Genomic DNA, 25,503 nt, shown 5'->3' with positions numbered 1-25,503 from the left:
TCAGAATAATGTTTTTATGGTCATTTTTTGACCTTGACAACTTTTGGTCACATTATATATGAAATGAAAATATACAATCATGATATAAAGAGCAGCATGAACATTCTGCTCAACTTCTATTTTTGAAGTGAAATGATATGATGGTGAGTAATTGATGACATATATTTTAATACCTGTTTCCAGAAAAAAAAAAAATTGCAATATGATAATGCTTCTGTATAAAGTCTTTAAAGATCCCTGAACAAAACATGCCACAATTGTAAATGCAACGAGGAACGGTATCTGTTCACTGTAAGCCAGGCTAATGCTTTTGATTAAAATGGATAAAAGTCAATGCTTTGTCATGCCCCCTCATTAGAAGAATGGTGACATAAAAACATCCTTTCAACAAAAACACAGCTTCTATTCGTGATGGGGCATGGTTTGTTGAATTTCAGCATCCCAACAAAAGGCCACGTCTGTGTGTGGAGCTGCTGTACTCACAGCCACCTGGCTTCTCTCTCACTCTCTTTTGTATTTCAGGATTTATTCAACAAAACCCGAAAACTGGAGCGCTGCAAAAAGCTAAACTGACTTTTCAGGTTTTAATGGGAGAGTAAACAGCGGTACAAAGCATAAAATTAATTGATTGTTTAGCAACAAGGAGTCTGTGTTATCACGTTTCCCTGGTAACATGAAATTATTGTCTGGTTGCTTAGATGAATTGAAGCAAAACAGCCTTTAATTCATACCAACTCTATTATATTTTTTTTCAGGCAAGAGAGAAAAAAATCAATTGAAAGGGACCCTTATGAGCAGCCAGAGCAGACTTATGATCAATAATTATTGTAAACAGGGATACAGTGTCTTGATTTGATGGCTTGGGGATTGACGTTCAAACGCACCAAATGCTCATATTTATAGAAAAAATGCTCAGATGATGAACAGCAGTGCCAATATCTCAATTTTAGGCGGCGCTTAGGTCGCGGGGGCCATTTCGCGTTAGTTACATGCAACATAAACTCCAAAACAAAATGGAGGTTTTGGGTGAACGATTGGTCAAGGTCAATTAATAAGACAAAAACATCCCGCTGTGACTCATCTCACTCCTGGGTCCACCGTCGCTGATGTCCATTTAATGAACGTCATACAGTAGTTTCACACAAATGTTCAATATATTGCCATTTCACCGAGCAAGGTCAACCAGTCGATGAGTGTTATTTTTATACTCTGACAGTGAAAAATCCAGTCTGGGTGTCAATCGCTCTTTCAATAGATCTGCTTCCTTTTCTGTAAGCAAGCAAACCGAAACATACTGCTCATACTATTCATTGTGTTCCCTGTGGGTTGGTCTATCGCACACAAACCTTCACATTTGTGCTGGTTTTTAAAGAGGAACAAATCAGGGGACCAAAAAAAAAAAAATGAAACATGGAGAACTTTTGAAGGGTCTGGAAGTGAGTACATTAGAGGAACCTATTCATTACTCCAGCCTGTGCCGGCTGACAGGCCCCTTCTACATTAATATCAATTATCGTCTGATAAATTGCGCGAAACGGTCGGCACCACATCGCTTTGCGTATATTTTAACCGCGCTGTCAAACCTACTAGTATTGTATGTTCCTAACCCATCCTCAGATTTGCAGTTTGAGCTGAGAGCTGCCATTTTCAACATTTATTTGAGCAACTGACACACAGTGTCATATTTCCTGGCTTTGCCCAAACCAGCTGTCAGCTATTGCAGGCTTAAACTCTTCACTTGTGTCTCAGGTTCTCTCGGGTCAAGACTAACAGCATGTTAGGCGAGTATACGTATACACACATTTCTCATACTTGATAAATTCAGGCGTATTCCACATGCAGGCGGTTGTTTGATTAGCTCCACCCAAACATTTATGACCTTATAACTTTGTTTAAACAAAACGGTCTGTTCATCTCTCTTCCTGTCTTTTTTATTTTCTCCCCCCCCCCACCATTGCTCTTTTTCTCTGTTATCCTCTCTCTGGGTAGTATTCAAAGACAGATATAGCAACAATCCTTATTGATCTAATCTGTTTACTGCATGCTATTTTCGACAGTTCCATCGAAAACTCCCTCCCTCCGCAAGCCCCGCTGCCACCCACCGCTCTACCCCCGTTTGCCTGACCTACATGGCGGTCACATGGCCTGCTTCCCTGGCCCGGCATTTTATGGAAAATCAGCGGGTGAGATAAAGCTGTGAGGTTTTAAGTGTTATCCTCTCTATCCTCTCAAGATGGCTGGTGTTGAAAGAGGCACCACTGTCACAAGTCAGGCCAATTTTGGGCCGCTCATGACAGCTCTACTTCCACCGTTGCCCTCCATTACAGTTTGATTGGATTTGCTTGGTTTCTGTTAAGGATTCTTGCCTTCATGTCACCGTATGTCATGTTGAAGAGTTCTGTCATTATTTACTCACCCTCTTGTTGCTCCAAATCAGTGTGAGATGTTTTTTTAGTAAAGCCCTAATTGTCTTTTTCCATGCAATTACAATGAACCGCATGGGAGAATTCAGGGATTTTTTTATTTTTATTTTTAGAAATAAAGTTTAATAAATAAAGTCCATTTGACAATGTATATAGTTTGACAAATTGCATGTTCCTCATTCATACATTATTTTTATTAATAAAAATAATTTTTTTTTTTTTTTTTTTTTTTTTTTTTTTTTTTTTATTTGAGTGAACTTTACCTTTAAACCTGTTTAGCACTGCATCATGTGAGTCTGTTGTCTGTAGTGCTTTCTGTCTAGTGTAGGTGGGCTGGCATTGAATGATCCCAGTGCCAAGCCAGTGGCTAAAATCCAGGCTAGAGCGGAGCAAGCAGTGCTGAGGGCTCTCTTTCGTGCGGTGACCGAGTCCCCTTCACACTGTCGTCTGCCTGTAAATTTTCTGCTGCCTTTGCTGTTCAGCCAATTACACCAAAAGAGCTTTAGTGATTTTTTTTTCCCCGCCTCTTGTCGGGATATATATATTTATTTATTTTACAGATGAATGCAAAGCATCTCTGAAGGTTAAAAAAATGCTGAATTTCACTGTGCCTATAATATAAACTTTTTTCCTGCTCCTTAGCTCACAGTAGGACTGATCAATAGATGTCAGCTATGCTTGCTAGTTTCAACAAGCATTTGTGTTACATAAATCACGTCTACCATGCTTTTATTTTCAAATTTAGATTTATCCAACTTGTTGTGTTTCTTTAAAGCAGCAAATAAGTAATTTTATTACAAGCTAACCTGTGGTGTACAAATGAAATAAAACTGTAGAATAAAACACTAACATGCTGACAAAGTGTACCAAAGAAGATGAATAAGTTTAGCAGAACATTTGTGCCTGTTCATATAGCTTCTTTCAAACTTCTGAGGCTAGAGATTGTTAGTGCATGTTTGTGGTCAGAATGAAAGGCTTGGATTGCGTGTTTTTGACTTTAAAAATATGAACATTAGGGAAGTGGGAAAATGTATCACTGTGGTCTATTCCGCCTGGTGGAGTGACAGGTTTTCTACCTCCCACCTTTGCTGATCTCAGATCTGTCTGTCCGACTAATGATGATCAGCTTTGTTCTTCTCTTTCTCTCTCAGTCACACAGTTGCTCATAAGGGGCCTCTCATCTGAGGGAGGGTAGTGTTTAACTTCTTAAAAAGCCTTTTCTTTATGTGAACTACCATGTTGGCACTGTTCCTTAAATAGAGATCTAAAGGCTTGTTTCCTCCTGAACACTTCTATTTGGAGACTGTTCTTTCTAATGTTTCAGTGAAGTCAATAATGAACAGTTTTTTTTTGTGGACTGCACTCTAACATCTGATAGATAGATAGATAGATAGATAGATAGATAGATAGATTGATTGATAGAATGATTGATTCCTGGTATAATTCATTGGTGCTTGTTTTGTAATCCTTAATCAAAATTTTGGTCTACCTCTTAAACGACTTATTCTCTAAAGTTTTCAAAAGTATACAGAGGAACGGAAAGAGTTTAATTTGGAAAGGTAAACAAGACAATTACCCAGTGGGTTTGTGTTTGGCGTCCTTAAAGATTTATGTTACATTTTAAATTAAAATTTTTCCTTGTCTCCATATTAGAAAAAAAGCAAGAGTTGTAAAGTTAGCTCAGCGTTGCATTTTTAATAATTGCATAGGAAGTAGCCAGGCAAACAGCGAGGAAGAATAAAGAATAAACAGCGAGAAAAGTGCAGCGTAGAAAAACACGCTAGCCGCTTTGGTAACTAGCCACGGGCGGTGCTCGGGGTGTTAGCACAGGTTTGCAGTAAGTCGTTTTGAGGCTAACTCAGGTCTGGACTGGGTGCTGAGAGCTCCACACCATCTGCATTTTGCTGTTAACGCGCCTTCACATCCGTGGGAGGATTAGTGGAAAATCCCCAGGTTTTTTCAACCAGTTGACAAATATCAGATTTGTCTCTAAAAATTAGCTCCATCCATATCTCCCACCATATGACACACAAAAAAGATTAGCTTTAATACCCAGCCAGCTTGAGTGTGGAAAAAAGCAGATTAAAGTTTCAGTTTAGTAATATTTACCGAGCCTCTTCTATCGGATCCCGGCTCGGCATCGGGCAGAGTCTTCCAGAAGCCGCACTCCCCCACACCCACGCTGTTTCTCTCTCTCTCAGACGCGAGATGTTTGTCTAGCAACAATTAATGCCAATATTTATCTAATTCATCATCGCCCAATCCAGTGCCTGAAGGTTGTCTTTTTAGGATATGGCTTTTAAACAAACACAGGGAGCAGTTAAAGAGCGTTAAGTGAATAAAGGCAGCAGGTGTCCTTTCAGACGGAGCTTTGTAGTCCTCCCAGGCTGCTGTGCTGTTGTTTTAGCTGCCCATTGGCGTGGAGTAGGGGGTGGCTGGGAATCGGGCCTAGTAGGTGACCCAAGACCCCTCTACTGTCCCATTGTGAGCACTTTTGTGGAAAGGTAGCAGCAGCGTTTGATGCCGCTTTAAAAGAGTCGGTCCTACGCATCACGGCACGCCGCGCCGAAACCCGTTCATCCATAAGTCCAACACAAATTTACTGTTTATGAATTTGTGTCATGATATACAGAGCTTTCGGTGGGTAAACATAATTTAAGCGCCGCATTTCACATCACCTAGAAAAACAGCCTTTATCACGTATTCTAGCAAAAAGAATTATCGCAGGGAAACAAATTGATGCCCAATGAGGCAAGTTGCGAGGATATTGGTTGCGCACGCACGATTGAACCCCTGCAGCTGTCATCGTTAGCAGGTACGGCGGATTTGAGAGTATTCTGCAAGCATTTGCTCAGTCAATATGTTTCCCTTTGCCATTTAATTATCGTTCTTGTGATCGAGGCGTCTAGGGGGATAGCAGGGCTCGGATCCACCTGCACACAGGATGCTGGCTCGCTGCTCTCTTCCTGGACCACCTCCATACCCAGAGGTTGACTCCTCAATGCAGGAGCCCATAAATGAAATTAAGGTGTCAATTAGTCAATTATGGCGTAATAACTCGGAGGGCAGACGTTTAGAAGCAGAGCGTACCTCAGCTAAGTTCATTTCCTCTGGTCCAGGAGTCCTTCGTCCTGGCCGCACGTCACTCTTCCACCCAGAGCCGCTGAATAAGGCCTCTGCTCGGTTAATTTTATTTTCCGTCGGGTATCTTTTTTGGATCGGCAATTTCCTCTGCTGGTTTTATTTTGAGTTGCGTTCATTTATTTACATTTACGTTCCTGCCCCCTCCAATGCAGGATGTACTTTTTTCTTCCCCAATTTGGCTTTGGAGACTTTTATAATTTAGTAATTAAAATCTTTGATAGGCTTTTGAAATTGCATCTAATTGAATTTAATGGGGAGATGAATTTCAATTTTATTTGATTACCGGGACCCCTGGCATAGGTATTTATGGAAAAAACTCTACAAAAATATGCTGTGTGGGCTAAGATGGCATAATAAAATTAGAGGTAATCAGATTTCTCTGTCGTGAATTTCGCTCTAATTTCACTATAATTTTCCATTAGATAGCTAGTTTACAAATATTTGCTCATCTGCGATGGGAGAAGCTATCTGTCTAAAATGATTATGGTCAGGGCCTTCAGAAATGTGGCCCTTTCTCTCATTCCCTTTTAAAACCAGATTGCGAGAGACCGAAATTAGGAAGATTACATTATGACTGTCTGCATCCGGGAGAGATACTGAAATGTAATGATGGCAGGCAGGGGATGAAAGCTGCGTCAAGACAAATGTTTGGACTTTTAAGTAATGTTTTTTAAGTGAACTGGACGTTTCAGGCTACAACTATATAGACATGCACCTTTCTTTGCTCCAGGAATATCTTTAACCTTTCCTCCCCTAAGGCACATTTTCATTTGTTTGCAGAATGATGATAGGCTAATTTAATAAAGATATTTTCATTATAAAGATCACCGCCACAAGTCGGCCAATTAGTTTATGATAAGTAACTTCTGACCGCTCCTTTTGGAGATACGCTCACATTTTGGTATGCAATACGCTTGCCCCGGGGGAAAATAAATATATAATGCTATCCAAATAGACGTGAGGGGGAATAATATCCAACATCACAGGCTTCGCTAGAACAATACAAGGGCAAATGCTTTCTCAGGCCTTCTTTTCAAGCCACTGCACTAGACTCCAGATTTGTCATATTCAATTTCCTGTCAATTTCACAATTGAGATTTGAGAGGGGGGAAAAAAACTCCATTTCAAACCTCTGTGGGAAAGCTTCTTTTTCAGGCCAGAGAGATGATGATGGTGGTGGTGGCGGCGATGCTCCCTTTTCTGTCTTTTTTTTTTTTATTTCGTTTTCTTTTTTGTGACGCCCTCCACCTCACAGTTGTCCACTCGGTCTGTGTGCCGTCCCACTGGCTGAGACAGCGAGAGGGTTCAAACACAATCTAACTCCCAGCAAAGGTCAGTTTTCTCACTCCGCATGGCCCCGAGCCCTAGGCACAAAAGCCCCTCAATTCACATCTTTCAACTGGGCGCTGGCTTTTGTCCCGGCGGAGCGAGGCGCTTGGAGCGGGCGGCCATCAGACCAGCCCCTCCTGGAGTGCGCGGTCAGGGGCAGCTAAACGTCTGGCCCCTGCATCCCTTTGACGGATGCAGCCCTGCCATGTCACAGTCCCCCCTCCCCGCTCGCCCCCATGCCCTGAGCATACCATCATAATGGGCCACATCAAACGCCATTCAGCTCCTCTTCGAGAAACAGAAATGGCAGCGAAAAGAAAAATGATCTGCGACTGCTGGCCGTTCGCTACCGTACAAAGCGTTCCGCCCGGATCGGTGCGTCTTGTTACGATGTCAGTCAGCGCTTTGAATGCGCTCGACACGTGTTGCTGTACTAATTCCAAAACGTCCCGCGCATAAAGGTGGCATTATGTTGTTTTGTTGCAAAACTTTTGTGAAGTTGGCAGAGATCGATAGGTGTGGCGCGGGTGCTGATATTTTGCGCTTTTCGGGTTTTCTCCGGAACGTCTCAAAGATATCTGATGACTGACTGCTCTGGCTCTTCCCTTCTGGATTATTGAGTCTAAGGTGGGAACATTTTGCCATTGTTGCTTTATGAGTCATCCGCATAATCACTAAATCAACCAAAACCTGTTTTATGCTCACAAATGAGATGTAACAGTTAGCAAACAGGAACTTGAGATTGACTCATTTCTCACAGTTATGAGACAGTACCCAGAATATGCATTTCCCCTTTTTATTGGCCTTATCGAGCGCTTTCAAGAAATTAAGCTTTTTGTTTTGGCCAAAACTTGGCACTTCCTGGCTGGTGTTTACTCATATCATTTGCGGTTCAAGTTGCAAATGAAAATATTTTCAAAGTCGACCGTGTTTAGATAGAAAATATGCTGAAAATATGCAGTCCGGGTGCACTTTTGCATGCCACAGCGGAAGAAACTGCCAGGCAAATAAGGGCTTTGTCTTATAAAGTATTCATTGTCACCTGGTAACGGCTGCCGTTTATCATTTCACCTGAAATTACAATGAAAACTGATACCTTATCAGAGGGACAAGCACATAGAGAGCAGGCAAAGATGAATGAAGAAGAGAAGGAGGGAAAAAGGGAGGGAGAAGAAGGGAACGGGGGATGGGATATGTAGGGTTTTCAGTTTTTTTTTTTTGTTTTTTTTTTCCTTCCTCATAATATACAACCAACTGTTCAGAGGATAAGGTTACTTCACCATGTGAGCACTGTTCAATACTGATATCTGTTTTTTTTATTATGAGGAAACTTTAAAATATGCAATAAAAAGTAACATATACAAACCTTTTTTGTTCTCTTTTATATAACCACGCTAGTTTTACATTTAAATTTGCTAGTATGTTTTTATTTTTTTTAATATTCCACAAACTTCCTGTTTTTAGTAAATAACTCTCATAAAATGAACTGCACTAGTCAAATGCACAGTAGGCCAGAGAGGGTCTTTCCCACAACGTGAGATAAACAAAAACCAGAACACTTTGTTCATTTTAAAACGGGCGTGCTGTTATCATCAGAATCGCATGCAAAAATGTCCGACTGATATATCTAATGAGCTTGATATTTTCTCTGAGCCTTTGAGTTTTCCCTCCCTCCTCATTTTCATGGAATCGTGGAAGGCTCCTCCCCGAGAGACTTGAAAGGCTAGAAGAGCCCAAAGATGGGAAGGCCAGCCCACTAAGGGGAGGAAAAAAGTGTGCTCAGGTTCCTCCACTGCTGTAATTTCCTATCTGCCTATTCAGACATCGCCAACTGCTTGGTGTGTGTGCGTGTGTACAGGAGCAGAACCGTAGACCGAGAGAGGGAGAGAGAGGGAGAGAGAGAGAGAGAGAGAGAGAGAGAGAGATAGAGAGAGAGAAAGGCAGGAGGAGCAGTCGAGGAAGGGGCCGGCTCTGTATTCTCTCACCTACCCCCCGTCAAACCACAGGAAGGAGGGGCCAAGCCAAGCTGCCAATCAACCTCACTCGTGGCAGCCGGCATTATCTCTGCTACAAACTATTGACAGATTACATGTCAAGGAGTTTAGTACATGATTGAGAGCAAAAAAGGCGTTTATTGTCAACTACTTTTAGCTTTCCTTTTCTCACAGACCAGCTTACATCTGATGATTTTCAAACAGAGTTCAGTAATATTATGAAAGTTACATGCTTGACAGGATTTAACTTCGACTACCCTGAATATGGTAAGTGACCCTTCTCTTTAACCTCTCTGTGTGTGTGTGTGTGTGTGTGTGTGAGCGTGTGTCCATAAGTGAGTGTTTTAATATAAAATACGTCCTGAACAGGGAAGTTGTTTTAAGTGCCGCACATTGTCGCTGTGAGTTTACTGTACCTTTATTTATAACTGTGCGACAAGCCCTGAGAAGATGGCAGTGTTTAATACGATCACTCTGTCCCTGAGTCCCGTATTTTCTTTTCTTACTTTACTCGTGCCTCTCAGGAGGGGAAGAATTTCAGTAGACTACTTTCATTTTAAACCTGGAAGTAGTCAAGTTTATTTGTTATTTAGACAGTGTATCACTCTTACCTACAGGCGTTCGGTGATGTTTGAAACTCATATATCTGTGTTTATTAAAGCAGTCTTGTTTGTCTTAGTTCAGGGGATATTTTTTTGTTGTTGTTGCTGATATAACTTTATGGAAGCACCGATGTGGCATAAACATATATAGGCATGTAAAAATATTAGTGAAGTGACTTGTGTGGCCTAGGGGTTTGTTGCCAAGGGGACTGAGTAAACAAAATGCTGTAGTAACGTTGTTTTGACACATGTAAGGGCACACAGAACAAATGATATCCCTCTCCGTTTTCTCCGTTTAGGGATATTATGAAATTGATATCAGTCATACTGTCCCATCCTATTTCCTAATTTCATTAGCAAATAATCCGTTTTTTGGAGCTTTAGTTAAGGCAAAAAAAAAAATCAGAAATGGCAATATGTTCCTGAAATAAATGCTGTTGTTCTAGAATAGTCAGTTTGTAATGTGTGGGTTGAGTTTGTTGGATTTATATTTTAGTTTAGTCTTAAATAGAGTTCCTGAAAAATGAAACGTATTTGTTTTTTTAATAGTTTTAATTTAGGCCAGAATTGTAGTATTTATTCACACACTTGTTTGCTTGGTTTTCGATGTGTTTCAGTCGATGCTTTTGAGGTAGAGTTTTACACGTCACTTTGACACTTGTTTAATTTACTATATGTTTATTTATTTTATATATATATATATATATATATATATATATATATATATATATATATAAGATTTTTTATATTAAATTAAAAACATATCGTTGCATGTTGTTTTTGTGTGTGTGTGTGTGTGTGTGTGAGAGTGTAATAGGACTGCTTGTTTAACTAGTCAATAACCACAATTAGTTTTTTAGCTTGGAAAATAAATACAGACATACATCAGTTAATTTTTCCTGTGCCAAAAGTAAGGTTTTGTCACAACTGAAAAATTGTATTAATCATTTTATCAAGATCCTTAATGTAATATCTTCATGTCTTTTTGCCCTCAGGCAAGAAACTTTTTTTTCTTGACACTAATGAACATTGTTTGTTCTAAATGATAAATGGTGAAATTAAACGAAGTGAAAATAAATGCCGTTGTGGCTTCTTTTAAAGAGCATCTCTTGAACTTTAAGAATGTCCTTCAGATTAGTTACGTCATATTTATCAGAAATATTTACAATCACAAGTTGCTTTCTGTTTTATTCTTATTCCAATTGAGACACACCCAAGATTTTTTTTTATTTTAAATCTTGTCATTTTGCTGCATGCCCTCTGTTCAGATGACTGGAGTTATTTTATTACTCCAGTAGTTTTTTTTTTCTTAGTGCGAGCGAAAGCAGTTTTAGCCTCTGTCCACTCTGAGCACCTTTACCACTCATCTGCAAAATAGGATCAAATGAGGAGGAAAAAACAACCCAAGGTCTGCAGCCCTCAATAACCTTTATCACAATTTAGCAACAACCGAATCAATTTGATGTCTTAAGCAATAAAAAAGGCTGTTGCTGTCCTAATTCTGCAGCTCTTCGGATGACAGTAAATTTACATTTTTTAATTAAACTAGCTGGAATTTTTATGAGGGGGCTGGGCTATGCTAATGGGAATGTTGTGTGCTGCAGATTAACAGAGTTTTGAAGTACATTTGGAAGGGGGGACATTAAAGGGGGAGAGGATGCTAGGCATCACATTTAACCCCTTTTATGCTTATTTTTCCTGAGGGACCCCTGGCACACCCGACCGCTGAGAGAGGCAAGAGCGCTCTTTAGTGAAGGGGTGATCAGTGTTGCCATGTCAACTCATGCATATTCTTTAAATTCTAATCTATAATTGATGACACGCACAGATGACACAGAAGAAAGGTGAGCTCCTTTTAGAAGGACATCTGAAATGCATTTCGTACATTGTGAGGTTGTGACATTTTAAATCATTTGAAACAATTTTCTTATTTCAATTTGTAAAAAAAAAATTAAACATGGCAAAGATACATTTGCTAAATTATTTATATGTAGCTGTGTTCATTTACATGTTGCATTCATATAGCTCGTACATTTTTTCTTTCTTTCTTTATTTACAAAAAAAGCGTTTTCTCAATTTCATTATCAAAGTTAATATATAAATAGTGTAGTTCATTATTTACAATAATCAGTGCATTTGAATGTAGGTTTAACTGCTGTAGTAGAGGGTCCTGTATTTGCTTGTTTCGTTTTATATTTTTTTGTGAATGAGAAAGGCTAGCAAAGACAGAGAGAGGGCGACTGAGTCTAGCTTGTGTTTCCTGATCAGTCACCGGCTCCCCACCATTAAAATGAACTTTGTCATCCTAATACCCCAACAGTCCCCGAGCTCACAGTCGGGCAAACGATAACGGAGGCTAATACAGGAACGGATCAATCTCTAGGCATGTGAACGTGATGCTTATGAGGTCTCTCTTTTCTCCTCTCCTCTCCTCTTCTCTCCTCCTGTGCATTCATGCAGACACCAGACCCTAATTAAAACTTCAAAACCTTTCTGTCACTTATACACGGTAATGGTCTAATTGATACTGCGCTAGAAAAGGTTGTGGAATAATAAATTGATCTCAAATATGCGAAGTTTTATGCGCTTAAAATATGCAGTGTGTGTAATTGTATAATTTAGCTGTGTATAGCATATAAAATTATTACGCAACATATAAAACAGCATACTATTTTTTTTATTATTTAAATAGGATAATACTAGATAAGGTTTTCCCTATTAATGTAAACAAATACATGACAGCGTTACGTCTTTGTGAATAAGCTGGAATATTGCTCGAGTAATGATACAATTTCCAAGAATGTAATTTCCCTGGCTGTAAGCAAATCCAGTTCTGAACGTAAAGTTCAGGTGAGTTGTGGTGTCATTTTCAGTAAAACAAAAGTCATCTATATAAAGAGATAGAAAAAAGAAATTACTACCAAGGCACTGGCGCTTCGCAGGGCTTGTGGTTTTAAGTTTTGCATCTCGCAAAAAAAAAAGCTTCTCATAATGCTGCTATCTCACACATCTACCTCACTTTTTGCAACAAATGTGCCACACGATTGAGAATTCTATGATCCATCCCCCCCCCCTCGGTGCAGACGCACCATCGAGTTTTCTTGTTTTGGCATGTATGGTTAGAAAAGTTGTGGAAAGATCTTCGTCTGCTCGCAGGGCCTCGCAGAATGGCTTCATTTCACGTTTATGATCTTCCACATGAAATTCTAATTTCATGCAAAGTGGGGGAGACAAATAATCTGCGGCAGCTGATACGGCATATAAGAGGGGAAAAGAAGAATATGAAGAAGCAATTAGCACAGTGTGGAAGACTTTAGTCTGTTTGTCTGAAAGCTTGAGCTCCAATGGCCTCGAATGAAATTTGCATGCTCCGCTTATCGGCGCTCCCTTATTATGCTGTCTGAAAGGAAGATTAAGCCGGTACAAAATGTGGCGACTAATCCTTTTAAATGTGGCAGGGGTCTTTAAGGTGTGAACAACCCTGTAGGCAGGTTTCAGGCAGGGTTGTTAGAGAGGCTACCGCGACCCGCTCTTGACGGCTGAGTGCAGACGAGTTCCTTTAGTCTGGCAGGAGCGGAGAACGGCAGCTGGATTGCAGTTAAGGGACCGATTGGCCCGAGCTGATGGATGGTTTGTCTGTGCACTTGCAGTCTTTAGCTCCTTATCTCGGACCCAAACACACAGGTCACATGGGGTGGGGCTGGCGATAAGATTAGCGCTTTGCTTTTCCGGTGGTCTTATATCAAATCTCTACGGCTTGCGCATGTTGCATTCATCTGTTGAAGTTTATCGTGAGGAATTCACAAGTTCCATCTCATATACTCAGTCATGAAAATATTCACTTATTTGCTGATTTGTTTTTTTTTTTCTTGAAAGACAGTCCTCACTTTTTTTTTTTATTCTGCCAGTGATAAGCAAGGGAAATGAACGTTTTTCCCTGTTGCCTTTTTTCCTTAGAGATTGTTTGCATTAGAGAGCCACGGAGCTGATATCCTGTCCTCTCTGGTAATTGACTGCAAACAGGGGTACTTGCGTTCGAAGCCTCCCCTGCCGTGAATCCTCTGGTTGTGTGTGCTTTTGCCTGTGACATTCTATTCACTTGGGTCAGTAGCAGGCAGCAGCAGCAATAATTACAGTCTGTACATGATAAATCTGAAGCCCAGCTGTTGCATTCTGTCACAGCCTACACACTAAACCGAGCGGAGAGAGAGAACAAGAGAGAGCAAAAGGGGGCTCAGGAGTTTGCTGTTTGACTGAATTTTTTTTTTTTAAACTCTGTAACTTGATAGGATTACATGGTTCTTGGACCCACACCTGTTAAGAGGCTGTTAACAGAGCAGTTGGCGGTCTCATGGTTAGAGCTTAGAGCTTTTTTAGACTCTTCTGTGCGTCCACTTTTGGGGATTTCTGCCCTTACAAGAGGAGTTTTGGGACTCATGGCTGCTCTGTCCCGGCTCCAGACTTTTTTTAAGACCAAAATGGGGGAGGCTAAGATGTCTCTTTAGTCTTTGACCTAGTTCATACCCTTGGATCTGTATGAGAAACTGACTGCCTGCTTTAAAACATTGGAACTGTCTGGATGACAGGTGTGGATTTGACGTCATTAAATAGCTTCAGCTTGAATTCTAACAAGACATAGAGCTAATGAAAAAAATGTTTGCTTCAAATTTTATTTTATTCATTTTCATTTTTCTTACTTTATTTTTTATTTTGAAAAAAAGGGAAATAAAATGTTTTATGTATTAATGTAATATAAATATTTTATTTAAATTTTACACTCACTTAAAATTGTCTGCATTACTCTGCCTTGGACAACAAAATATTAAATTGAATCTTGTGCATTTTAAATATGCATGCATACATATCAAAGCATCGGAAAAGTGACTTTTTTCTTTTATAGATAATTACTCTTTTAAAGTTAAATGTTGTTAGGTGCTAAAATGCTAAAACTCTATATAGCTTATATATTGAATAATTGTTCAAAAATAAAGTACATGTACAATTTCTATATCTATAATTAAGCTGCACTTGTGGTTACTTTGCTAAGAAACCTGTGTGATCTTGAGGGGAACTGACTTCATACACTGACTAAAAATCACCTTGACACCAGTTGGTTAAAATTCCAAAAATGTTTCAGAAAGTAAAGTTAGCTCAAAGAAAATTTCTAGCATAATGCAATGACATTTACACATTTTAAGCGTCGAAAAGGGTCCAAACACTTTTTGTAGCCACTGTATATTTTTGGAACGACCAACTTATGAAATGAGTCAAACCCTGTGCATGCTATGTGACAAACAAGCCACCTGACACCAGGCTTGTGTGCTATTATTTGTGCAATTTTATGTCTATCTATTCATACACACTGAGTAATGAATGAAAGGGCATGTTGGGTTGTTGAAAGCAGCCTTCATTAAATAGTGTTCCAGCATGATTTAGATATTTTCCAGCACTGTGTAGACCACGACAAATGCCATGTTATGGCTTGCACAACCAGCAGAAATAGAATGAAAATTCCTGTTCAAGTCTGCCCGGAGTTTTTTTGCAACTTTTTTTTTTTTCTTTATACCTTAACATTATGCAATCTGTGGTGTAGATCCCTGGTATGTGTGGATTGCGTGAAAGCATAAGGCAGGTAGAGGAGAGATAGAGAATGCTAATGGCTTGTTTATTTTGCCTGTACGCTGCTATCCTTGAACACCATATTTGGATTTTGTTAGTCTCACTTACTGAGCCCAGACCCTTTCAGAGGGGTTCCAACACCTGTCCTGCCTATTGTGCCGGAATTTTCTATATTTGGCTTATAGTCAGACTCATTGGTTGGTACAAAGGGGCAACATTTGTCAAAGTCGGGAGACAGAAAGAGAGAGAGACATCACCTTCTGTAGTGATTTGGAAGGCTGTTTAAAAAAAAAAAAAAAAAAAAAAAAAAAGGAGAGGGGTAGAAATAAGCCCCCAACACCCTCAGCCCCCTTGTAGTAAAGAAATCTGCAAAAAATAAAATATATATATTTCTATATTTTATCTAAATACATTTTATATTTTTTATCTGTAGTTTTACAACATGTCTCTAAAACTGTGTTTTTGCAACTAACAGTAATCTTATCTTAGAATGGAGGGAAGATATTTTAATAATCCTAATTCAGATGGATTTGATTGTCTTGATAAGTAATCAGAGTATCACGATAAATAAGGGAACATTATGACTTTAAAACAGCCGAGCACTGATTGTTCTGAAAGTGTCATGTCCATTGGACGCCCATCTGAGCTTCTCTACAGAGTGAAATAACCCGCCCGGCCCTTAATTGTTTGGAAATATTGGAGGCCCCTTTTCACCTGCGTGTGCGCTTCCCTCTCCCCTGATTCATTTCAGAGACCGTCCTCGGCTGCTGGAAAATGGCGTTAATTTTTTTATTACCTGTTTGACTCTCCAGCCTTATTACTGTAGCCCCTTAATGTTCTCCGTAACCGTGGAAACCAGATGAATAAACGTCCGCAAAAGAAAATGAGATGATTAAACAGGTCATCCTTGCAAAACAAATTCGCTTAGTCGAGCGCAATTTGTGTACCAAGCGCCTGTCTTAACAGTTTGCTAACAAGGGGATTGTTTGCAAGGGTAACGGCAAGAGAGAAAAATCTAGGGAATAATGATAAACTAGCTCTGAACATGAAATAATCTGTTTAGAAAAAAAAAGATCAAATATTATACTTGGGAAAAATAAAGCAACTTAATTGTAATGCGTCAGCTTTAAAAGCCGCTGTGTGTGTGTGTGTATGCGTGTGTTTTGTGAATCTCTATGAGTTAGTCTGTCTTTGACATCTTTTTGCCCGTAGAAGGAATGTGTTTAATGTTCACAAACATGCACATTTGGCTCAAGCACACACATTACAAATCCTGCAGTATTTGAATGGTTATCTCCTATTTAAGGTATAGACTATACATTCTGGGAGGTATGTGGATAGTACGTGAAGACGGGGGACAAGATTTATGTCCTAACGAATTATGTCTCATATGGAACACCTCCTGGCTCCATCTTCGGACCCTTTAAGTTTTAATGTTTTTTCCTCCACCCTTCCTCTCTTCCTTTTCTCCCATAGTGGACTTGTTTTGACCCCTTTTGTGCATATTTAACAAGCAATATTTCATCTCACTATGATGGTTCGGTCGCTCTCATCCCTGTAAATAAGAGACTAGCCTTTGCCGATTTAGATATGTAAAGATAGGGCAGAATCCCAGGCCTGAATTAAAGCTGTGTCTGTGTTCGCAGCGAGACCGCTAATGACAAACGGTGGCCATGCAGTGGTGATGTTGTTTATGGAAGTACGCCACTCAAGGGTGTTGGCTGTTTACACTGAAGCGCCACTTTCCCTCATTCTTAAAAAAAATAAGCCCTCCCCCAATCGTCTATTGCATTTAATCCACCTCCCCCCTCCCGAGTTAAGGGGCTATGGGTTGGTACTGGATTTGAGGTCTCTCGGGGGCGAGAGCATGGCACATTTTGAGAGAGTGCTGCTGCCCCAGCACTGGGGTGTGTGTGGCAGAAACTGAAAAGCACTCGTGCATTATTGATGTTTTAATTTGTGCAAATGCCCGAGTCTTTGTTAAGTGATTATAGAGCTGTAGAGATAAGAGACAGGTACTTTGGGCAGAAACAAGAGCTGGTGCCCACTTTGTTGGCCTAGTTTAGGTGCATTGCTCGGCAAGGTTCAGTGCAAAAATGTCAACGTGTCAAAGATTAAAAAAAAAAAAGGAAAAAAAAAACCTGTTGATCTTTTGTACTTTTTTCTCAACTACACCTCTCCCATTTATGGTACGGTTTTATAGGTCTTTTACATCCCTTATCAAAAATTATTTGATGTAAATATAATAGAACTGACCTGAAAAGCCCCATAAGCAAATATTGTGTGTGTCACGCCAGCAGCTGACCTTGGGAAAGAATGCAAAGTTATAATACCTCACGCTAGAACAACAAACCCATAAAATAATGCTACACAAAGTGAGCTGGTTTAGGTAAATAGGAGTGAAGGACTTCGCTTTTTTCAAACCTTGATTAACAGGAACATGAGATCATAAAGTTTTCCATGACGTGTCTCATTGCTGTTATAACTGGCAGACGGTTTGTGCTGGCTCTATCATTGCTGTGCACAAATAGAGTGAATCAACAGGAAAAGTGAAATATTGTAATTATGCTGTCATGCAAAGCACACGCACAAGTGCAAAGTTGCACATTTTTCAAATGAGAATTATCACATCCTCAATAATGCTGGAGGGCTTTCTTTTTTTTTCCTTTTTTCTTCGCTGTTTGTGTTTTCAGAAAAGGTGCGTGTGCCTGTGAAAGAACAGCGATAGAAGGGCCATAGTTATTGTACACTGTCATTAAATGCATTTAAATATTTAAATTGCCCTTTTAAAAGAAGGCATCATATCTTAAATATTTCAAGCGTTGCAGTCTACTGTTGTGCACATTTACTTCTCTAAACTTTCACTGTTTTAAATAAAGGTAGCTTTTATTACTAAACCTTGCGGTATAAATACTATAGTTTAACATGCACTATATGTACATTCAAATTCAAAAAATGATATCCATAATTTAATTTCATCATTTTATATAGCACTATTTACGTTATTATTTACATGCGTGTGTGGAGGTTTTGTCAGTTTTATCTAACTTCTGTTTTTGCTGCCATATAGCACATTTAAAACATGTTCCCCACATACAGCCTGTCATCTTGTGGAAATGAATCAATGTGCAGTTTGCTCTCAACGGCCACAGCATGAATGAGGCCGAGAGAAACAAGCGCATGGCTGAAAGCAGGGAGCCTGTCTTTCATCCTGACCCACGCACTCTGACACTCTTATAGACGCAGCGCTGGTGGCTACTTCCACTCACCGCGCTGGAAAGACACTCGCCACGTCCCATTCGCAATGAAATCCGCATTAAACCTGTCTCATGAGGCCACTGGCGCGGTATGGGAAATGAAAAGGTATGATGTCTCAGGTGGGACGAGAGAAGGGAAGATGTTAGTTCTGAAATTTAGGGTTTCGGTTCGGTCTGTAATCTGACCCTACTTGAAAACAGAACGAAACGTCCTTCGAACTTAATAGGCACTTGAACCAATAGGGCTGAAATAAGTGCGCCGTAATAGACTTTGTGATATTTGAAAGCGGTATTTTGCAGAAGTAAAAGAAATCTCCCCTCCCCGGGGTGAAAGCTGAGCCTGCACAGGAAAGTGAGCCTCTATTTTAACGTGTTTCTCTGTGACAGATGACATTTAGCCCATCTATTGGATCACATGTCTCACATTATCTCTTATTTCACTAAACCCAGGCTTAATTAATAATTGATGCAAATGATATAATACCACTGATAGAGAAGAGATACATCAAGAATTATGCAGTTTATTTTATGACTTTGGCTAAGAATAATAGACTGATTCATACTAAATTGGCACAATAAAAAAATGCTGTTTTCATGTAGAATATTAAGCATTTTCATATAAGTTTTGGCCGCATTCTCTGTGCATGTTTGGTGGAAACTTGATTCACTTCTGGTAAGCGGGCTCTGTATATTCTCAGCCTGAAATGTATACTGTATGTGGTGTGCATGTTGAGGCAGTAAAGGTTTTATTTGGTTCCTGTGCACCTAGAATGTTCTGCACTTTCTCACTGGCTCACAAAGAGCAGCTATGTGCTGTAATTAACATTTCGGCAGACTTATATCACTTTGCCTCTATTTTGTAATCAGCAAAGGTTTTCTCAGGTGAAAATACTGACATATCCCAATAATTAGAGACTGAAGTACACTTTTTATGATGTGCATATTTCCCAACCAGTAACTGGGCGAGAGAGGGCTAAAGAGAGGGAAAAGATAGAGAGAAAACAGCTCACATGTTTTGGCAAGTTGTTTTACATATCAACAATTTTTTTTTCTGCCTGCTGTGTGCTTGGAAATTTGTTCTCTGTCAGTAGTGAGCCGCCATACAGAAGATGCATTAAAAGTGCCATAACTCGCATAACCCGGCCGGGCTAAAATCAATTGGAATGGATAGTTAAGCTGGCGCTAAAAATCAATGAGCAATTCATGTCCTTGATCATACTGTGTCATTTCTCTCAATGTTAGAGCTCAAAGCCTAGCGGAGCATGACCAGCCCTCCCTTTGCACATTACAATATATATATATATATATATATATATATATATATAAATATATCTCCATAGTTCTTTATTTGTGTTCAACATTTCTGCATATTTCTGCATTTTGCAAGCCAAGTGCACAGTTGTGCTGGCTTCTGCCACGCGTAAGAAGAATATCCAGAGTAAGAGAAATCTTATCTGGACAATCTGGGCTGAACTGGATGAGTTGCTATCTCAATCAAACACTTAAAAATAGCTGAGGGTCAAATTTCAATGATCATAGTCTTCTTGGCCTCTCAAAATGTTGCAATCAATTTGCATGGCATACCGAGCAATGGGAAGGCTACCCGTCCGCAGGTCCCGTAATGGAGGGCTGGGGGCAGGGACATGGCCAGACAGATTAGGAAGATGAAAAGTCAGTGTTTCAAAATAGTAATTTTGTCCTTATTAATGCCATTAGTGTAACAGTCAGCATGCATCAAATCAAAGGAGGAGAGGAGTAGCTCAGTCCCTTGTCTCGGCACTGTGACGGGACTGTGTCGAGAGTGATTTGAGCATTTTGTGTTGATGAGTGAGGGTTTATTCTCTCTAGTCGTCACTAAACAATGCACTACAGCTTTACGATACTTTTTTTTTTGTCCCGTAAAGCTTCAAACACCAACATCGGGGTTTGATTCCCAGAGTAGAAAGACAAAAATATAATATAATCTTTGTTTTATTTACAATTTACAAAAAATAATTAATTAAATTAAAATTAATATATATATAATATTTTTATATACTATTTTTTATATTATTTTATATATTATTTTTTGTTTTCTTTTCATTGTTAGTCCGCCTACATGCGCAATAAAAAATATTATAAAACTAAGCTTTTTTTTTTTTTTTTTTTAGATTTCAGGTTGACTGAACGTGAAATAATCTGAGATTACAGCACAGAATGATATCATTCACATCATCAGTTGTGTAATTATCATGCAAGAACGAGTGCAAAATGAAGGGATGCGAATGGACACAGTCATCCACGACGGGTATGTGCTGCTGTTAATAACGCAGGCCTGTTATTGAACACAGTTGTGATAAAAGATGACTACAAATGACATTTCTGAGTCCAAGACCCGATGGAATCGATGTCTGCTAACAGGCTTGTGTCCACACGCTCATTTGAGAGAGAAACCTTAAAGTCACCTCCTCCCGATCGGCATTTGGCATGCGGCTACAGATATTTTTCACCCCCTCCTTTTCTGTTGGTATAATTTGTTACGTGTTTGTGTAGCCTTTCAGAGAGCAGTTGTTTGGCACAACAGGTGTGGCTCTTGTGCTTTTTTTCTGACTAATGTGGCAAAGGGCACTCAGTCATAGGGTGAATGCTTCGGATTTAAAGCAAGGGCCTTCAAACCAGTTGTCTTCTTGGATAGAAAAAGCTGGTGAGTTGAGTACACATGGGCAGTTGGCTCCCAGAGGTGAGATGTGCTGGAGCAGCTGGGCCTTTTTTTTTTTTTTTTTTTTTTTTTTTTTGGAGTTGAGGATATTTTTTCCCCTTGTTTCTAATAAAGCATAAATGAATGTTTGTGGCAACTAAGGCGGTGCACATGTCAAAGCGGAGTGATGCAGTTGTCTCTTCTCGAAAAGCCAGAGAGCTTGCCAGCCTCTCATAAAACAAATCGCTGTGATATTCCTAATTCATAGTGTTACAAACCTTTTAAAATCTATATAAATAGCCATTTTACTTCATTAATGTGATACATTTTTTAAATGTAAATGGGACATTCTATGTAAAAAAAAAAAAGTCAGTTTTGTCCACCAAAAAGTGATTGTATGATGGAAAGTGGCCTTAGTGATGTCATTTTGCATTTATATTATTGAAGTTTTTGACTCTTTAATTGCAACTCCAGTGAGTACAAATTCCTGTGTTTCATTTCGGAAAGCACCTCTTAGTAGTTTCATATTTGCTGTCCCTCTCTTGCTTTCTCTCTCTCTTTTTCTCTCACTCACTCACCTCTCTCTCTCTCTCTCTCTCTCTCTCTCTCAATCCATCTGCATCATGTCGATCTGTCAGGCTGCCAGTGTCTGTTCCAATTAGATTCCACTTAATACACGTAACCTCGATTAACACGCAATCAAGCTCAGATAAATCACATCCTTTAAGTCTCCCCCTCCGCCTCGGTACCGTTGCTGTGCATCACCCTATTTTCTCTGCAAGCACATACACTGTTTCAAATTCTATAAAGCCAATTTGATGCTAGCATTTTGGAAACCTTTTTTTCGAGTTAGCTGTCTCGGTTAGCATCGAATGTTTATCTTTCAGGCTAATAAATTCTCCGTTTTAGTTTCAAAAGCTGATTGACGCGAGACGCATATCAACAGAAAATGCTTGGAGAATTATGTATGTGCGAGTAGATAATTCAAACCGTTTATGAGGCAAACAAAAGAAACGCATGAAACAAAACACCTAAGGCAACAGAAAGGCCTGCGCAGCACTCTGGAGTCTTTCTTTATGTCTCGTTTTATTAATCACGCTAAAAGTGCTAACATTGACATGTTTAACAGATTAGAGTTTTAATAACAGGCGGGGTTAAAGTGCTGGCGCATCGGAGAAGATATCCTGTCTGACGCGAGCGGCCCGAGTGCCTCGATCGCACGGCTCTTGCCGATGATAAACAGGGGCCGGGTGAAGGCCTGGCCCCGTGGGGGCGAGCCGGAGGATTAGGACCTCACCTCCACATCACATACTGCCGAAGAGCCGCTCATTATTAACTTACACTACAGGGAGCCGCTGCCCTCGACCCAGCAGACTCACAACTCAGGCCGTAGCTTCTGAATGTAGTGAGATTATCGACGTATACATATAAATACCTGACTAGTTTCGTAGAGGTGCCACACTGAAGCAACGATTCGTTTCTCTAGGTTTAGGTGGACAATGGCTGCTGGCCTGTGCTGGGTAAATAGAGCCGGGATTTAAAATAAATTAAGCTATGAGAAAGGCTCAGGTTGATCCTTTTCTTATCTCTAGTGCTGAGTTGTCAGCTCCAAGCCTTTTATGGGACTTTGGTAAAGCCCATGTGCACAAGAACAGGGACAAGTGCCTAAGATTCAGCATTCCCGCATTAGCATTGAGAAAAACAAGCTGTTTGTAAAAGGTAGTGTGTCAAAGTTGCGCGAAAATCCGACAAATAAGCAATACAGCAGCCCATTTGTTCATTGAAAAAGCGTTGTCCCTTTAAAAAAAAAAAAAGTAAATAGAAAAAAGAAACTAGATTTCCCTCAAAGTTCAGATCATCTTTTCCCCCCCTCCTCGTTCCCAGAGAGAAATAGGGAATAACGCTGATGAGTTTTAGCAGCTTCAGCCAGGCGATGGGCGAATATAATAAGTGTTTTCGCAGACGTCACCCGTGATTATCTCATCGAGGCATTTTGGGTGAATGTGGTGGATTTAGAGGCTCCTCTATTGTGCTGACATCATCACTCTTTAACAAGCTACATTAAATCACGGCTAAAATCATCTAAAACTCTTCCGAACAATGAGTGTCTGGGAAATTTAAAGGGAAAGGCTGTGGTTTAAAGGTTTTTCTGTTGTTGTTGTTGTTTTTTTATTCTTGTCTGTTTGTTTTGTGTAGTATAGCATGTCATACATTGTAAAATGAGGGAATTGGGGCAAATTCCCTTTCTCATTAAATAATTGGATAAAGGGAAAACACTGTTTTTCTATGTATGTGCAGTCAGATGAACAATGAAGGGACAGTTCTCCAGTTCACTGTTTATGTTTCTGTCTTTATGCTGTTTTGTGCGTGTAATGAATGTGCCTTTGTGCTGTTATTTTGCAGCGTGTGGTGTCACTGCATGATTTGAATGTAATCATATTTTATAATCTTTCTTTGGAATAACAATTATTTCTCAACACGCTACGTTCCACAATCTTACAATAATACAATAGAAATTTGTTCAGCTGCCATATCTGTTTAGTTTTTTTAGCACCCATTTTTTTAGGAACATGAGTTTTTATTTAAGTAAATGTCTTTATTTTTATTTATAGCTTTGTAATTTATTTAATATGTCTTTTATAATTATGCATTTACGCATTTTTGATGTTTTTATATTATTTTATTTGGTTATTTTATGACATTGCATTAAGCAATGAAAACATATATACATATACATTTATATTTGATCCATATTAAAAATAATAATTTTATATTAACATCATATTAAACTTTTATATTTTATTTACATTACAGAAACATTTTAGATGTCAATTATCTATCTTTATAATATTCTTTTTAACGCTCTCTCTATATAGTATTGTCCTAAAAAAAATCTGCCCTGCAGCATAGCATAGATTTGCATGAGCAGAGAGGAAATCCAGTGACAGACAGAGAGGTTATTTAGCTCTGCTAAAGTGGCCTGGTGGTCTATGATCAGGGCACTGCTCTCACTTGCTGTTCTGCTGGTGCGAGCGACCCCTCGTTAAGGAGGAGCGCAGGAGAGTGGAAGCAGCGGAGGTGCTCCGGAGCTGTTTAAAAAGGCTCAGCGTGGGCAGCGTGGAGCGAAGTGACAGAATTAGCTAAGCCCAAGTGAGCAGAGCTGGTAAAGAAGCACTGCTGGCGCTCTGAAGGATGTAGAACTGCTGCTCAACACCAGCCAGCCAACAGAGCCCCAGTGCCCCCCTCCTTCAGGGTCTTCCTCCGTCACTGTCTCCTGATGTTGTAAGGTGGATTTTTATCCATTTTTATCCAAGTAAATAAAAAGTGCATGTGCAAATTCATCTTATAATATTTGTCCCCAAATAGAATTTTTTTGTTGTTGTTTTTTTGGGGGCAAAATAAATAGGACACGATAGAGGGGTACAGGTGAACTTTAAATATCCCAGGGCTGGGTTTTATGTCCCAGTCAGGACATCCAAAAAGGAATCAGTTGGAGCTCCTTGGCCTGGTTTCTTAAGTGTCACCAACCTTCTAAAATGAAACCCTGCAAATAAGTCTTTTCCAAAGTCACTTTCTCTCTGCATCATCACCAGTGAGGACAGCTCGAGAGGCGAGCAGCTGAAAGATAATATGTTTAGCGTGTAGACAACAGATCAAAGCTCATCCCAGTTAGTGAGTGTTTGCGGCTTTGTATGCGTGTGGTCAAGGAAAGTGAGGGCAAACAAAACAACGTGCCATGCGAGAGTCAGCACTTTGTGTGTGTGTGGATATTAGGGTTGAGTGGTGATGCTTGGGGACGTCCATAGCACAAGCGAGGGCCTGCTTTGATTTTGTCATTATTACAGGGCCCTAGTTATTTGAGCAGGGCTGGGGGTGGATTCCATGGCCAGCCCACTAACTGTGTCTGCATGTCCTTAATTCCTGTTGATGTGCAGGCCTTGGGCACTGAGTGTGATGGAGAGGACGCGTCACCAGTGGAAATTATTGTTTGGCCTCTGAATATCACGTCGAAACTGCGGTAGTTGATGGCTGTTGTGTGGCCCCGTCCTAAAAGGCAAGAGACCCAGGTTGGGTGCATTAATGCACACCGTGCTGTGAATTCATGTTTAAATTCCAAGTGGTAGACAAATGCAATAAACTAATAACCTTGTTTTGACGCTTAGTTACATTTTTGTGAAAAATTATTATTTTATTATTTTTTATATATATATATATATATATATATATATATATATATATATATATATATATATATATATATATATATATACTGTGTCACTTGCTGTAGTTATTGTTTAATACAAGGACTGTTTGTTTCGGTTTGACTGTTTCACAGATTTCTTTTGTTCCTGTTTACAGAGTATGCTTTGGTTAAAGATTTTTGTGCATATTCAGTTTTTGTTGGTAGGGAACAAGAAGTGAAAAGTCGCAAAATGACTGATTTACTGAAGTTTTTTG

At 39.6% G+C, this 25,503-nt stretch overlaps 1 protein-coding gene across 2 annotated transcripts in view; it reads left to right on the top strand.

The window, feature by feature from the left end:
- The first annotated feature begins 8,736 nt into the window (after positions 1–8,736).
- The window catches only part of casz1 (castor zinc finger 1), a 77,434-nt gene continuing 60,667 nt past the window's right edge, over positions 8,737–25,503 (top strand). The window contains exons 1-2 of one of the 2 annotated variants that reach the window (XM_043224374.1): positions 8,737–9,157; positions 20,519–20,655. In XM_043224374.1, coding sequence (XP_043080309.1) covers positions 20,619–20,655 — 37 coding nt within the window. In that variant the 5' untranslated portion in view covers positions 8,737–9,157; positions 20,519–20,618. The remainder of the gene's footprint in view (positions 9,158–20,518; positions 20,656–25,503) is intronic. The other variant, XM_043224373.1, reaches the window with a different exon arrangement.

Source organism: Puntigrus tetrazona, chromosome 23 (assembly GCF_018831695.1).
Source record: "Puntigrus tetrazona isolate hp1 chromosome 23, ASM1883169v1, whole genome shotgun sequence".
Taxonomy (NCBI): domain Eukaryota; kingdom Metazoa; phylum Chordata; class Actinopteri; order Cypriniformes; family Cyprinidae; genus Puntigrus; species Puntigrus tetrazona.
This window is presented reverse-complemented; position numbering and strand designations above follow the sequence as displayed.